Source organism: Porites lutea, chromosome 3, assembly GCF_958299795.1.
Source record: "Porites lutea chromosome 3, jaPorLute2.1, whole genome shotgun sequence".
Lineage (NCBI taxonomy): Eukaryota > Metazoa > Cnidaria > Anthozoa > Scleractinia > Poritidae > Porites > Porites lutea.
The window spans coordinates 12,036,129-12,053,052 of NC_133203.1; the positions used below are offsets into that span (position 1 = coordinate 12,036,129).

Consider the following 16,924-nt stretch of genomic DNA (forward strand, 5'->3'; position numbering starts at 1 on the left):
AATCCTCCAAAATCCGTTTGGTAAAACATGAAAAAAATTGGCAATAAAGATTTTCAACTTTCTCCACAGGACACCCAATTTCAGCAAACTAACAAATTCAGACAAAAGAACTAATAATTGTGCTTTTTTCTTAAGAATCTTAGATACAGCATCGCTAATGTATTTTGTGTAGTTTTGTTTTAAAAAAACGCCGACTAAATGTGTGAGAAGGCATCTGGGTCAGTGTTTCTTTTGACCGCTTTGCACAGGTTACCAGCAATGCATATGTACAGGAGCCGATTACTGGTCTGTCTTCACATTCTATTTTCCAAGCTTGAGTTTTTTTTCCTATGACGGTATTGGAGCTTAACCTGCTTAAAACTTTGCATTGCTATGAGTCGTAAAGAACTGGTAAAAGTATTCCCTCCACTCCAATTCACTTTTAACAACAAGGAGAAAACGAAAAGCTTCAAAAAAGGGAAACTTATGTATTTCAGGATCAGTGGTGGTACGTTAACGAAAATTAACGGATAGGTAACAAAAGCCAAAAATTATCTAGTCGGATTTTTGAAAACGTACCAAACGAAAATTGCAGCCGTTTGACTGAGAAAAAAAACAAAAACCGGCGGCGCAAGTTTTTTTTTGCCTCCGATGAGCCCGAAAATCACACTAGAAAAGGAAAAGAAACAAACATGGAAACAGCGAGGAGAGAAAGAAAGGAGGAGAAGAAAAAAACAATGGCTGGACTGTTAGTTAGTTTCTGTTGAGTTCTTTTAAGATAGCATTTGAACGCGAAAAAGCTATTTGATGGAAGAGGTCTGTTTTGGCTGTAAAGTTATAGTACAAAAATCCAACTAGATACTATTTTTTTCACTTACATGCACGCAGCTAACAGAAATCTGATAAAAAGAGGGTTCTATTTTAAAAGCTAATAATTAAGTAACGGCTTCTCGTTTCTTTTAGATTTAAAGCCTTACCTCTAAATTTGTGGTAATTTTAAAGCTAACAGCTCACTCCATAACTTTGTTAGCCCCCTGTTACTTTGGTGTCCCTTGAGTGGAGCATGGTCTTCCTATGCAGCCAACTGTGTTTAATATTTATACTTTATGTCACCGAGAACTAGGTAACAATTATTCTTTTTTCTTTAAGTTTTCTGCAAAAAGTGACAAAGACATTTTGCGCATTTTTCGTTTGAACCTATGACGTCAACTACCGTGGGTGTCCTGTGTTAAAAGCTCACCACCGAACGGAATTTGGAGGGTATTTTTAGTATGTTGCTAGATAGTCCACCAGCACTTAAATGGTGTTGAAAACAATTCTGTTGCAATTAGTTTGATGTTGAGCCTCTAAAATGCCCAGATTGACTGAACTATATGTGTGAAGGACCGCTGACCGGAGGTTCGACGGCATCACAGGCCGGGATGTTCAGCTGACTTACACTGTGGAATGCGTGGAATGCAGGCTAAATTTCTCGGCCAACTGTAAATTGGAAACAAAATTACGTATACTTTTGTTTAATTATCATTACAGCGTCTTTCAAGTAAAGTCTATCTTCAAGTGGACAGTTAGGATTATATTCCTTGCGAAATGTGACCAAATCTGCTCGAACTCTTTGGCAAAGTACGACTCGCGCAGCAAAGTTCTGGACTAAATATAGTTTCTTGACGTTGCGTTTACCAGTATTTGACCTGCAGGCCTCTTTTGCCCGCGGTACTTGGCGGGCGAAAGGAAAAAATTCCAGGAGCCATAAACGGAGTTAACTGTCGCTTTCACCATAAACGTTTTGCAAATGGCCATTTTCCAGATGACCACAACTACCAAGCTTCATTTATTTTCGTTTTTGCTCTGTTATTTCAATTTATCGTTTAACCCTTCAAAGATGTAACTAAAAATAGCCCTTATTTGCACAAGGAAACAACAAACTAAAAGTATTCTGGTGGTTGTAGTGGCCTGAGAAAACGGCCGACATTTGGCGACGCTACCACTGGTTTCGTCATTTGGCGGGGAAACCTGTGGTAGCGTTGCCAAATGTCGGCTGTTTTCTCAGGCTAGTGGTTGTAGTCGCCATCGTAAAATCGCCATCCTTTTCGGTGTATGTCAATGTTCTCTTAATTTTAGTGGTTGGGTGTTTTTTTAATTTATAAACAGTATATTTTTTCATTATATCTGGCAAATTTCCATACTGATTGAACCTTGCAGAGCGTGCATAGCAAGCATTTCACGCCCGATTTAATGCGCGAAAGCTGGAACAAGAGCAACTTTTGCTCTCGCTTTAACTTCTCCGCCATTAATTCGAGTGGAAACGCTTGCTAATCAGGTTAACCTTTGCATGGTACCGTAAATACGATCTGGCAAAACGTTTAAAAAAAAAACAATCTGAAGATTGATGTAGTACCACGCCGAGTATACCAGCCAGGTAGTTCTGCCTGATAAAGTAAAACCACAACTGTTTTGCGTTTAATTGAATATTTAATGTACTCCCGGTTATATAATATGAACATGAGTTTGGGAGAAGGTTAATGTTTGGTCAAGAGTGTTTTGGGGTTTCGTTGGGATCTCAGTTTTGGAATGATTTTTTACTTCTTTCGATCAGCTGCGTCACTTTAACTCTGGGATACCCCTAGCCCCACCCCCAGCCCATTACCACCACCCCGGGTTCTCATCCTTCTCAGTCGCTGAGGACGTTTTGTTTCCTGTAAAACACAACCCCCCCCCCCACCCCCACTCCCTCCCCTTGGCACAGAACGATGAGGGGTAGTCTGCGAGAACAGCCGTCTCTCCTCACTCCTTGCCGCCTGAGGACAGACGGCTGTTTTCCCAGGCTAATGAGGGGCGGCTGTATTCACGGTCTGCGATGTGGTAGAATGGTGCTATGTGTACACCCTCTTATTACGCCAAAAAGTAATTCAAACAGTTGTCAAGACTGTTATTGTTGTCGGACGCAAATGAAATAGAGAGCTCCTAACTATGTAATTAGGAAGCTAACCAATCTCCAAATTGTAAAGGAAAGTTTAAGGAAGAACATAGGCGCTGTTCGCACAACAACAAAAAATAGAGTTTGGCGTTTTTTTCTTTTTTTGAAAATTTTGTAATCACCAATTTTTCGTTTAATTGGTCATCATGGTCATGTTCGCGAGGTAAGATGACTCGACGATGGAGAGCTATCAGGGAACTACGGATTTATGCCTCCTGACCAAAAATGGGTCACCCTCGGTGTAATATAATTTATTAGTTTTCTTCGTTTTACGTACTGTTGTCAGGATTAGGCTCATAGTTAAGCTTGTTTTATTTACTTTGTTTTACGTCAGCTGTGAGTAATAAATTATATTACGCCGGAGATGAGCCAAAAAAATTGTAGGCCTCCAAATATTCTCGATGGCACAATTGAAGTTTGGTGACAGTTGAGAAAATTTTGGTAGGTAAAAAAGACTCGTTCGCACTGAGAATGGCTTTTTCGCAAAACAAACAAAATTTTGCGTAATGTGAACAGGGTCATAGTCAGCTTTGGGTAGAAAAAACTGCTTATTTGAGGGAAATATTCATATTTCGATTTCAATCACAATCAAGTCGCGCATGCTCTGATAGACGTTCTATCCATAATGACTGTTGGTTTGAATAAAATAATGTATCAAAGATTTAAACAAAGGATCAGAGAAATCAGAGAGGTAGATTTCTTTCACGCATAAATACTCTTACACTTATATATTTTTTTACTCTCGGCCTTAAAAATATTCAGTTTGAAGAAGTCTTTTTGGCTGATCGCGTTTCTTGTCTACCCAGTGACTCATGTTCTAGACCGATCGTCATGATGGGCACTTTATTTTATACATCAGTGGCTCTTTTAGTGAAAAGGCAGGAAAATTATCATTCCCCTACCCCCCCCCCCCGAAAAAAAACCGAATTGGTGTGTTAAGAAATGTGCCAAAATGCGCAATTCACAGATTATAACATAAGTGTTTTGAATACATCTTCAATCTGATAACATGTATTATTTATTTTTCGATAGAAGACCCGTTATCACCATTGAATACCTCGATGCAATACCCTGATCATCGCCTGATTGAAAAGGGGCGATTTCTAAAGTTACCTGCAAACGGAGGCAACACTGACTCCCAACATTGTTGTACCAACAATAATGACAACACTGTTGCGTGTTGCAGTGGAGTGCAAACGGATGCCGTTACTCTCAACAACATGGAACAGGGTGTGCAAACGGACGCAAAATGTAACACCCAACAATGTTGCGTTCGTTTACACGGGGCTTGAAACTTTTCGTTAATTAAAAAAAATCCTGTAATATTGAACAATAAAATCAGGGCATACATGATCTTCTTGCGCTTGAGTCCTCATTTCCTGATCCTGGCAAATTAAATCAAATATATTTTGTCGTGACATCAGTTCTTGCCGGAGAGGGATGCATAAAATCATCAAAAAGTTTTCATTGTTAACGGTCAGCAGATGTTGACGTTGGTCTTGATTAATGATCTTCCTTACATTCCTTATTTTTTTAAAAAAGGGAATTAATTATTTCAAGAAGTATTCACAGTATGAAATTTTTTCTTCGTGCTTCTCCTTATACCACGAACAGACCATTGTTGCTTATTGCGAATGACGTATCAGTTGCTTGACAGCTTTTGTGTCGCGGAGACGATGGTCATTAAATATTCGATGCTTCATATGCAAATTTAAAAGAGCACCATGTACGTATTTCTAATCACTTCAGCAAAATGAATATATCACTACTCTTAAAATGATCGTTATTGTTTTCATTTTAGGGGGATTCCCTGGCTCGCTCTCTGATTGGTTAATGTAATAGACTTACTTCTGGAACATTTCATTGCGTGTGCGCACTTGAAATAAGAAGTCAGATCATTTGTGTTGAAAGGGATCGTCTGTCATACTTGGTCTCAGCAATGTTATTCTTCACTTGGACAATGTTATAATCACGTCATGAACCAATTTGAAATGAGGTTAGTTTTCATCAAACATTTCGATTGGATGAGTAGCGGAATACCCCAGCCGACATTTATTATCTTATACTTATCCATGATTGTTACATTCTCCATAGAAACATCTCTTAAGAAGTCGGTCTTCCGGTGTTTGGTTCGAAAGTAACATATTATTGACGTCATTGTGTTGTTTCTGCACATCCTTGGTACGTGTGCAGCGTAAAAATCCTCGGTACAAGCGACTAGGCCAGACAGTTTATTATTTGAAGGTGGTCGCCAATTTGACTGTTCGCAATCATGGCCAGATAGATGGTTTTACATTTTACACTGTAATCAAATAATTATTACCATATAAACTTGCATGAATATTAAATTATTAAAGCGAAACTGGTGTTAAGACAGTATATATTTATAGCTGAACCCTTTTTTTCATTTACGTAACGCCGAAACACTGTTTTCTACTTTTCTTCTCTTTCTGGATTGATATCTTAATTAAGTACTCCTCACCGACCTTGAGGACTCAACAGTGCACAGCTGAGTGCAAAGCTGAGTGTTTCACATATCAAAAAGGTCTAGCTTCACATGTAGATACATTGTACTCTCTTAAGTAGCCAGTGACCCCCTTCTTTAGAAAAACTTTGTCCTACTTTTCAGCACTTTAGAACAACGTGTTATTCAGTTCAAATTCTTCGACCCATGAAGCCCACCTACCCTGCTACTGTCAGAGCTTCACAACTGCTAAATATATAAAGGAACTATGAACGATCCCATGGACTAGAAGCTTTAAATTCTCGTGCAATACTTTGGAGCTGGTAAGCAGACATATATGAGAAACTGAGGAAACCGATTCACATTTTGAGGTCAAGGTTGTCTCGGCTCAGGGAGTTCAGAAGTAGAGCTTCCGTATGTTTAGCATTTTCTAACGTGTGTTGCCGTTCATGAGATGATAAGTGCAAAACTCCCAAACATAGCCTGTCTTTAATCGCTGGGGACCGGATGATAATATCGAGTTAAAATGTGGAATATCGTGTAGTGGATAAGCTAACTACAGAAGACTGCACTCTTCAGTCATTGAACAAGATGGTAGTTTTGACGGCACTTGCTGAGTGCAGGCTGTCAGATAAAGCCCTTTACTTACCAAACCTCAGATTTGTCATATTATTAGAGAAGGAAAAGAAATTCCTTGTTTTTTTTATGAAAGTCCGATTTTCTGACAATTTTTTTTAATGAACTTTTTTCAAATAAATTTATACTTCGGAAAAAAAGTAACTCGAAGTTACTTTATTTGACGATTTTACCTTTCCTCTCGAAAGTTAAGATCCTCTGAAGGCTGCTAATTCCGAAAGTGACAAGGGTATTCAAAAATTTACGGTATTTCATAACAAAGATAAGGGGAGTTCTATATATTTATCACAGTTATTTTAATGTAACCACCAAATTTCCACCCAATAAAAAATAAATTATTTGCATTACATCAACTCATATTTTACACTAGCTCTTACACTTGAGACATATACGGGGTCTATATACTGAGGCCGAAAGAAGCGCTTGTAGTCAGCAGACATAGCTGATACTCAGCAAGCTGGCTAAAAAGATCTTTGAAATAATCGATAATAGCAAGAGAGAATGAAATGATCGATAATAGCCCAACTCTGAACCTTTTTGGTACATATCTTTCACGTGAAAATCAATGCAATGAAAAAATCAAACTCACTAAGACTTGTAAGCAGAGAAAGCCGGTAGGAAAACATCCAAGCAATCATGTCAATTTCTTGGTGATTTTTCAATGTCTTGAAGAAAAGATCAGTAACTAAAAGAGTTAGGAAGTTCAAATAATTTTACTCTTCAGGGTATTGTTCGTGGACGAGCTTTAATATTCACAACAGCTTCTCTGGCTTCTGAGAACTTTAGTACAATCCCCTTCACGGCATCTGGCACTTGGAGATTACAATGACTCTCTGTTTATTTATTTTTTTACTAAAGGCGGGATAAGTACGGGAACATTCAATCTGACTAACGGTCAGGTGCAGAATATCTCGCCAAAATCACGAGGTATACCAACTACCGCTGTAAATCGTCTGGGTGCATAAAACAAAGAAAGTGGCAAATCCCGCTATGTCCATAAAAGTAGCTAGCGGTGACAAAGAAGAAGCCAATGAGGTACGGGGTGGGAGCTTTCACGGTTGACGGGTGTACAGTTTATAGGAGATGAGAGAGAAGGCGGTCTTAGGGGAGTTACATTTGTGTGGTAACTTTAGATACTATTATTTTTTAGTTCAGTGTTGCAGTTACAAAACCATAATTAAAGTGAAAGCAAGATCAATCACAGCGTAGAATACTGTATTTACTGTTGTACAAAGCAACAAACAAATACAGTAAATTACATAAATAACAGGCTTTTTTGAAGCAAGCCGGCGTAGCATTGGTCTTAATGGTCAATCAGATGTCATGAATCCAGTGACGTCTGTACCGTTAAGAGAGAAATTATTTCGACTACCATCCTATCAACCTCATCGGCATACATTGAAACAAAACAAAAGAAAAAGAAAACGTTTATCAGCCAATCAAGTTTATTTACTTTCCACTGCTTATTGAACCATGACCTACTCAATGAAATAATATTCTTCATCCAACCAACAACGGATAAGTCGATAAAAATACGAGACACCTTTTTCGTATGATGACTTAGTTAAGACTTAGCAATTGTTTTTGAAAAAGAAAGCAACAATAATTGTTCAGGAAATGATAGAAAATTTCTCGTACGAAACGATATCGTATTTCTTTTTCCCGTTACTATAAATAGACCTGCGGCGATTGCCAAATCCTGATTGTCTGAAATAAGAGCGCGTCAGGGGTATTCCCCTATTTTGGCGCCAAATTTTGCCTACCGTACCGTCAAAGCATAGTATGGATCGGAATTACGATTTTTCGCTAAGAAAATTGCTCACTTTCCATTGGCATATAAAAGTAGTGTAAGCGTTAGTGCAAGGTTTTTACGTCGATAAATCCTCCAAGCATTCCTTGAGGAGATCGAAACCGTGCGAAAGGCAATGATCATCCGGAGAGAGAGCAAGCCAATTCAGTGACAATAATTAAAGCGAATTTATCACAAGTTTCATGATCTCAAGTTAGTGGTGTGTTTGCCTGTCATTTTATTTCTTCCGATCCATTTTTTCACTTGACATCCCATCAGCTGATATTCCATTTTATATCGAGTTTGGTGTACAGATTTGATTGGATTTAAAAAAGGAAAACACAAATCAAAAAAAAAAAAAAAAAAAAAAACAAGAATGAAAGCTTGTATTGATTATTTCTGTAAAAACATCATAAAATGGTAATATTATTCATTACCCTGGCCGTTGATGGTGATCTTGAGAAGAAAAAATCTGATACATATCATAAGACATTTTATCACCAAAAGGGGAAAAAATCGTCATACAAACGGCAAACCGGAGAACAAAAGAGAAAGAAACTTGGCTAGAGCTCACGCAAACAACGAGCAGTTGACGAAAATTGAAAATAGCGCTTAATCTCAATCGAGATTATTAATTGTTAGTTGAGATCTTTTCGAACTCGGTAGAGTCGTGTCGCGACATGAAAATGCGGCATGCAAATGCTCACATTCTTTTTTAAAAAAAACTTATTTGATACAGTACATCTAAATCTAAATTCAGTAAATTAACAATCTCCAAAGAGGATTGTCCAATCGCCATGGAAAAATGAAATGCAGAATCAGCTCAGAAAATAACAATAAACAACAAAAACATACAACAAAGCATTTATGGGTCTTCTGTGCATTTCTCGTAAAATTAAGATTAATCCAACAACTGATCACTTAATACATTTTTTCAAGCATTTACTCTCTTTCCATCATGATAAATCAAAACATTAGCTGGGACGACCTATGATCTTATAGTAATGTTTTGATTCGCGTGCTTTCAACATCATCCATACAAAGACGTTAAGGAAGACATGATCACGAAGAAGTCTGGAGCGTGGGTGAAACGTAAAACAAATGGAAGATTCCCTCGCTGTATCGTTCACGAACGTTTTTTCTTTCATTCAGTAGCTGTTTTTCCATTTATACGAACGAACAATCAAAGGCAAGAGAAAGCATCCTTTTTTAGAACTTTCCTAAATTTCATCAAGAGTGCCCTTTGAAGCTAAAAAAAACTATTTTCGTGACAAAAGAACGTTACTTTAGAATGCCATGGCGAAGTTCGTGGTGCGGTAATAATTCAATCAGCTGACGAAAATTCTTTCACTTTACCGCCGCGTCACTTATCACTAGCCAATCAGCGCTCGTCTATAGTGGAAGAGAGGGCTGATTTGATTGGCGTGGCTAGTGCATGGGGGGTCGTGTTGTCCGCGCAAGGCTATTGCATATCTCTAGCATGGCGGCATGCTACGGGCTCAGAGAGTACTGAAATTCCCCTTCTCAGAGACTTTTAAACACTTGCATGAAGAAACAAAATTGTGTTGCCTCTGAGACAAAGTTATCAACTTTCGATGAAAATCGTTCCCGAAGTCGAGATCGTTTCAGGGAATTGGTTATGTGCGATGAATTCAATTGTCGTTTTGCGTTTGTAGCTTCTTGACTGCGTTCGACCTGACGCGTTAGTGAGTTGCAAAGGCGGAGCATATCTGTTCTGGAAAGTGTAGTGGATTGCGTTGGACTAAATTTACCACAACCTCCTGGAATCTTAACGGTGTTTGCAGGACTGCTATCTAAAAGACATGTCCGGTGAGTGAAAGTTGTTGTGTTGTAGACTTGCATACGATGACGTGCTGTACTGTAAGTCTGCGTATGAACTTCAATTGTATTTTTACTCCCTCATATTCGTGCTCTAAAGTTACCCTCCTCATAAACTGCTAAAGCCCCCTTTACCGTTGACTTTTGTCCCAGATTGCTGCTTTTTGAGCCCGAGAATTTTTTTTCTTCCATGTTTTGCATTCGTATGTACCAGTCTAAGGGACGCCATTTTGTGATGAAGTCCAAAGATTGTGGCGCGTTCCATCTGAACCCTAAATTCTCTCCCACACTATACGAGGACACGCGAGTTAACGGTGAAGAAATAAAGTGTTGGTCTCTTCTTTATTATCGAAATGATGAAAGGCTTTCTCGCCGTACCTTTAAATTCGAAAAACTACTGTCGCTTCGTTATCTTTCCTTTTAACCCAACCGCGGCCATTCATGTGTTTTGTTGCCAATAACAGTTGATTTTTTATTCGATGGGCGTAACATACTGTTCAGGATTGGAACATGTGTAGAAGAAAAAAGTGCTTCTAGTCAAGTACTCCAGGCTAACGTTTTTCATGGATAAAATACACGAGAAACTTACGATTCTTCAAATGTGAACAAAGGCACGAACCAATAGTTCTAGCGATATGAATAATTACTGCCAATGACATAAGATGGCCGATGCACGGTCGGTGAAAAATCGAAAAAGATGATATCATTTTAGTGCGCGAATTTTATTTTGCATTAGGAACTGGTCAGTTTTAGGTTAATGTCTACTGCATTGCGTGTATCCGCATAGATATGCACTTCGTTGAAATGTTCTTCATCCATTTACCGAGAGAAACATCTGCGTTCTTAGCGATTTTGTATTATTTATGAATGTTCATTTGTTGTTCTATCGGAGTTCCCCCAGCCACGGTTGAAATCTACAACCCCAGGATTTAGTGTCAGTTTCAAATTGGAAATCTACCAATAATGATATGCATTTCTCCGTGCTTGCTTGTAAATTGTCGGCGAGGCTTCAGTTCATATGATTCGTAGTATTTACCATGACGCATGCAAGCCATCAGCTGAGGCCATCGTTCGATGAGCGAAAACAACAGAAACAGTCTTAATCGTAAAAAAGTTGGAAGTGGTTAATTTTGCTCAAAAGTTATCCATCAGGTCGACAACGCCTTGCAAGCGCTGGGTCACTATGGAGGTGAAATGATCGCCACATGTGCTGTAAAATATAACTTCCCCCAATTCAAGTTCCGAAGAAGATCTCCGTTTGTTAACTTGTTGTCTTCGATTTTCAGGACGAACCAAAAGAGGCCCTGGTAGACCTAGAACCTCAGACAGCGCGGTGAGTCATTTGACATTTTAGGAATTTTTAGAAAGATACAGTGGTCCATCCGACAACTAACCTTTGAGATATTTTACCATGATTTGTATTTCGTATAATGGATCTTTTGTTGCCCTCCAAGCGTTGCCTTAGTGAGTCTCTTCCTGCTTGCATTTCAATTTTTTGGGATAATTGCCAGTGCTAGTGAATTTGTTATGCTTTTTAGAGCCTTGATTACAGCTGTAGATTCCAGATTCGATCATTGTTAGAAAAGCAATGTAATGAGCTCCTGTAGAAAATAGCTCATATATATATATATGTATATAGCTGGTACATGATCCTCGACTTTCTAGCTGCATGGAAGGTGATGTTATGCTTTCGGGTAGTTTGGAGAATTGTTTCTTATTTGCTTCTTAAATTTGCTGCTAATTTTCATTCAGCCATTTCAAGAATCAGATATTTTTTTATATCCATGCTGGTGTTTGCAGCTGTTTTTTCCTTTTAGGCTTCTGTTTCATAGGTAATATTGCTACTCCCAGTAAATTAAGGGAAATAGGCTTAAAGTATTTCCTGTTGAGGTTTCATAGGTGACTGCAAGTACGTTGTTAGGAGATAATGCACATATAGGAAAAATTACAAGTTTCCATACTCAGCATGGAATTAACTTCAAAATTTATTGATGTTCATCGGTTTATAAGCCAACGTATGGCATTCTTTCTCAAGAAAGATCATAACAATCCAATACTTGTTCAAGACAACAGGGTTGTGAAAAATATTATTGTCAGCTTGATAATCTTTTTGTTGTGTTTGGTAATTAAAAAAGAAATAGCTTTAAATATTTTTTGTTCGGTAGTCACAGATGTCTGTTTCCATTATGATTTGAAGATTTCCTTGTCATTGTTAGAATCAGACCATTTAAATTACTGTCAGACCAAATTAGTGGGCAGGCAGGCAGCAATTTGCTGCCTGTTACTCTATTTATCCTGTTAACTGTTGTGGAACATTTTGACTGAGGTGTATTGTACAGGAAGCATAGAGGAAGTAATAATTGGTAGTGCTTTTTAGAGGTGTATTCATTTTAGCTCAGGAAATTGTGGATGTTTTCCCAAAAAATGTTATACACATGTATTGAAATTCCCCTCTACATCTGCACTACAATTTTGAAAGGACTAAGGTAATTTTTCAGAGAAAGGTTTCAGTATGAGATAGATACTGTTCAACTGATAATTTTATACAATGTAGTTATTTCCTGTTGTTTACATCCCATCCACTGAATTAGGGCCAAAAGCATGCCAGCCTTAGCTTGCGATTAATTTCTTGTACAAGTGGTTTAAAATCTCAGAAATAAACAGTGTCGTTCTCCTTGTTATTTGTAATTTTATTTACTTATGTTACGTTACTGAAGTTTTGTCTAAATTGATTTTAAATTAAAAGCTGGTTTCAATTCTTGAGATGCCCTTTTTCATTTCTTAATTTTATGTATTTTAAAGGTATTGTCATAATACATTTTTTCTGGACACATGATTTTCTTCACCTTTGTGTTTGTTTAGTCTTGAAACAGTGACAAAAGCAATATTTATGTACTTAATTTGAGGTTCTTCAGCCATTACATAAGTGCATTACATTTCTATCTCTTTTATGACTCTTAAGCCTTTTTTTTAGTAGCAATGTGTTCTTAATATGCACTAACAACATTAAAAAAGATTTCTGCTTTGTCTATTCTATTTTCTTGGACTCTTTCCTACAGTGTATCACCTACATTGTAAACTGCTTTAAGCCTGTGTTCTGTGTTCCACTGCCCTTACTAACAGCATATATTACATTTGAAGATAGTAAATGATAAGTAGTCAATGCAAGGGGACAAAAGTGTCTGGACCTTGCCAGAATGAGACTGGTTCCATGGAATAAAGTATGCACAGTAAAAAAAAGAGATGTTTAGAAATTGAAAAGGAGAAAAAGGCAAAAAATGTCAATTTGGGTGTATCTAATATTTGTTCCAAAATGTTTTTACTCCAAAACACCAAAATTTTCCCATTCAAATTACTGTACTGTAGTTTGGAGCCTCTCATAAGCAACTGTGACCACTTTTTGGAGAGACTATTTTAAAATTTTCCACTGCTTTGAACCTCCTGTTGGCACCCACTTGAGTCAAGGTCCAATCTGTGTGTAATGACGTGTTATTTACTACACTATGTGAAGAACTTTTAGTGATAGCTTGTAGCTAAAATATTGTAATGTAGAAATTGCATGGAGTAAATTCTCCTTCAAAAAGTATAGTTTTTGTGTCGGAGCCTCCACTCAGAAAAGGCCACCTGTAATTTTATTCTTGGATTGGACCAGCTCCTGTAAGTGACAACTGAATCTTGGCATTTTAGGTGGTTGTAGTTTGGGAGGTTGGTGTGTATTTTTGCAGAAAGGAAGCAGTACACTTTTCAAGTTGGGAATAAGATTATGGATTGTTTGACTTCAATTTATGTAGAGATTTGCCAGAAAATGGTTCCAAAACTTTCAAATGGAGCCTTTTGTGAAAAAGCTGTTTATCACCGGATTTCCCGATTCTGGCTTTTGTCATGTTTCAGTTGTAGTTACACAGTGTATAGATGATTAATATTTCCTTGCTTAACATGTTATAATTCTCCTCTTTTTTTGTTGTTACCTTTATAAAACAGCAATCACTGAGTCCTTATCCAAACTCGCCATTAACACCAGACTTTGAAGAAAGTTTCATCATGAGTATCAGAGAGGGGGGACGTTCCACTAGAGTGCGAAACAGAACAAAACCTCAGCCAGCCAAAAAGACCAGGGTCAATGCTCAGAGGTATGTAGTCTACAACAAAAACATCATCATCAACTACAACAGTCTTCATTTTCTTAATTTCTCGCTGAACTGACCCACAATGCAAGTGTGAGTTCACTACATTCAACTGTATTGTGTGCACTTACTTGAAATACATGTAGACCCCCCCCCCCTGGGGAGGGAAAGGGGAAATTTGGTAAATTGGGTAAATTTTTGCTGAGTATGTGCTGCTGGCCTCTCAGAGCCCCTACTCCATTATAGTTTATTCTGCGACCAATTATAGACCCCATCATAGTCACTTTTGGGCAAATATGTAATTTTTGCGATCCCAACTTAGTCACTTTCTATTGTTATGAATTGGCCCATTTTAAAACCGAATGAAGAACACTTTACTTCCCACCTACAGCCAAACATTCCGGTGCGGTTGCTAACCATAAATATGAAGTACTGTCTTACCCCGAAAAATAAAAAAATATGTGTGACCCCATTCTAGTAACTCTATTGAAAATGCAACCCCATTATAGTCAATCCAGTCGTGAATATGCGACCCCATCCATCGGCAGAAACACAGGCAGAGTCATCTAAACTTGACCTTGTTATTGTCTAAACTTAAATTGGTTCAGTTGATTAAAGTGACGGTTTATCCGAACAACCTTGAATGTTTCATAATGGCTGAATTCGTATTAGAAGACAGGAAACTCGTCATAGACAGAATTCCGTCAGAGAAAATACTGACTGATAAGAATTTAAGGATGGTAAACCGTCTTAGAGTTGTGACCTATCCCTGCTTTTTCAACCCATAGTTTTCCAGCTGATACAGCTAAAAGCAATCTAAATTGTCAGTGCTCCAAAAAAACATCAGTGTTTATTAATTAGAGGGGCAGATCCAGAAAATTGAGAAAGGAGTGGCCGGGACACTTGCCAGCCATATAAATACTATTTATTTTATTAGAATTCTTTAAAAATAATACAAAATTTCATGACTCTCTTCTTGGGTGCCTTTTTTTACCCAGTAACGGTAGCTAACTTTCTATTTCCATTCTTTTTGGGTGCAAGTGCAAAAACTTCATCTTGATTTTTGTGTCTCTAATATGACTTTGGCCAATTATGTACTTGATTTTGTGTGGAAAAAAAAAATGGAAAATATACTTCTTGGTCATTGAACTTCCTTTCTTCCACAGTGGAGTTTTTTTGCTTTATGAACCATTGTGTTTTTTTTATTTCTGTGTCTCTTATTTCACTTTAGTTTGCTTTGTATTTTTTTTGTAGTAAGTTGAAATCTCCTATCAAATCCTCACCCATTGGTTCATGCACTGGGCGCACTCATGAGAATCATGATATCAGTATGGAACATGGAAATTTGATGGTAAGGAAAGTTTACTGTGATACAATTCTTGTGTGCTTGCCAGTGATAAATGTAAAAGATTTTCTGTAGAAGCCCATGAACAATTTTTTATATAACCTATATTTTGTCAGAATATTAAAATTGTGTTGATTTTTTTGTGTACCACAGGACATGTCACCTTACTCTGTGACTTTACATGGATCAGGACAATTGCTTTTTGAAAATTTAACATCTGATGCTGTTAGCCAAAAAACAACAGGCATAGAGGATGAACTGTAAGAGCTTCTACTTTAATATTAATTTTTTGCTATCTTCATTATTAAAAAAGGCTTGTCCTTGTACAAGTACACTGTAAGATTTGTTTTGCTAAGATTTTTGGATGGCTAATTTTCAGACATTTATTCTTGTCTGAAACTCAAGGTTCTGCTCTAAGAAAAAATTGAAGGATAACACATAATTTCTTTGAAAACATTAAGATTTCCTTGTTGCACAAGAGCAAGAGAGGCTTGCATATGATTCTTGGATGACAGTGGTCAACTTGACTTTTGTTTGTTTTTTTTTTGTTTTAGAGCAAGGAGCAAAGTTTGTTCATTCTGCAATTGTGGTGTGGAGATGCGTATGTTTCATGGGAAGCTCCAGAGATATGCACCAACTCCAGGCTTCAATCCCAGCAAGAGACTTCAAAGCAGACACCAGCGACAAAATAGTGGCTGCGAACCATTTAGAGACAAGCTAGACTTAGATCCTTTTGATAACAGACCTTGTGTTGAAGAGCAGCGCGAGACTCAGCCTATTATAACCCGACGTGGTCCTGGGAGACCCCCTGGGCGGGGCAGAAGGAAGGGAATTGTTGTAGTTGGTTTACCTCTAAGATCTGCTAATCAGGAATTAACAGTTGATAAGACCTCTTTTGGCACTGTCAAAGAAAAAGATCTGAGCGATATTTTTGAGGAGGACGGCTACACATGGGCTCATCATTGTTGTGCAGCTTGGTCTGAAGGAGTTAGCCAGACAGATTCTTATGATTTAATAAATGTTGATAAGGCTGTTGTCAATGCTTTGTCAGAGGTAAGAAATTATCTTACCTACTTTCTTTAATACGTCCTTTTCAAGTTGGGTTCTTGCTGATACTCTGACATTTTCAGTTGTGGAATTTACATGTAGATCTTGCAACATTGTATTATTGTGTGGAGTGCTCTTAGCTGCAGTCCTGATAAGACTTGGTGGAAGTTTGGCTTATTTGTGGCTATAAATGTTATTGCTTAGTCTTTTGTACTGATCTGTTGTACATGGGGATTCAAATGCAAATGTGTTCAATTTTACGTTTCCCCTGGTCGATTTTGGTAAAGTGTTGTGTTCATTTGCAAACAAGCTCCAGCAAAACTCAAATCATTTTTTAGAGAAATATATATACCACAAATTTTGACTGTTTTATTACAGATTCATTGCGTTTATATTTGAAATTAGGGACCTTAAGCAAGGACGACGACAATGGCAATGAAAGCGTCAGTAAAAAATTAATTTGCGTTCTTTCAAACTTAATCGCATCTATTTGGACCCGCTCAATATGTCAAATGCAGGCAACTTTTCCGGGAGTTGAATTCTTAAGGATTTTATTCAGGTTCAAAAAGATGACGGAAAATTCGTCGTCGTTATGTCCACGTCCTCCATAAAACGGCAAATTAGGAGGTTTCACATTGTAGTCGTGTAGTGGACATCAAAGAAATGTACTAGAAAGCGTGATGCACAAGCAGAGCTGTTGTTTTGACCATGAAACCTATTGTTTTTT

General features: G+C 37.7%; 1 protein-coding gene across 2 annotated transcripts in view; it reads left to right on the top strand.

Annotated features, from left to right (window-relative positions):
• The first annotated feature begins 9,305 nt into the window (after positions 1-9,305).
• The window catches only part of LOC140930488 (uncharacterized), a 43,734-nt gene continuing 36,115 nt past the window's right edge, over positions 9,306-16,924 (top strand). For both annotated transcript variants that reach the window (XM_073380200.1, XM_073380202.1), the window contains exons 1-6: positions 9,306-9,672; positions 10,968-11,014; positions 13,663-13,811; positions 15,060-15,156; positions 15,304-15,410; positions 15,705-16,203. In XM_073380200.1, coding sequence (XP_073236301.1) covers positions 9,666-9,672; positions 10,968-11,014; positions 13,663-13,811; positions 15,060-15,156; positions 15,304-15,410; positions 15,705-16,203 — 906 coding nt within the window. In that variant the 5' untranslated portion in view covers positions 9,306-9,665. The remainder of the gene's footprint in view (positions 9,673-10,967; positions 11,015-13,662; positions 13,812-15,059; positions 15,157-15,303; positions 15,411-15,704; positions 16,204-16,924) is intronic.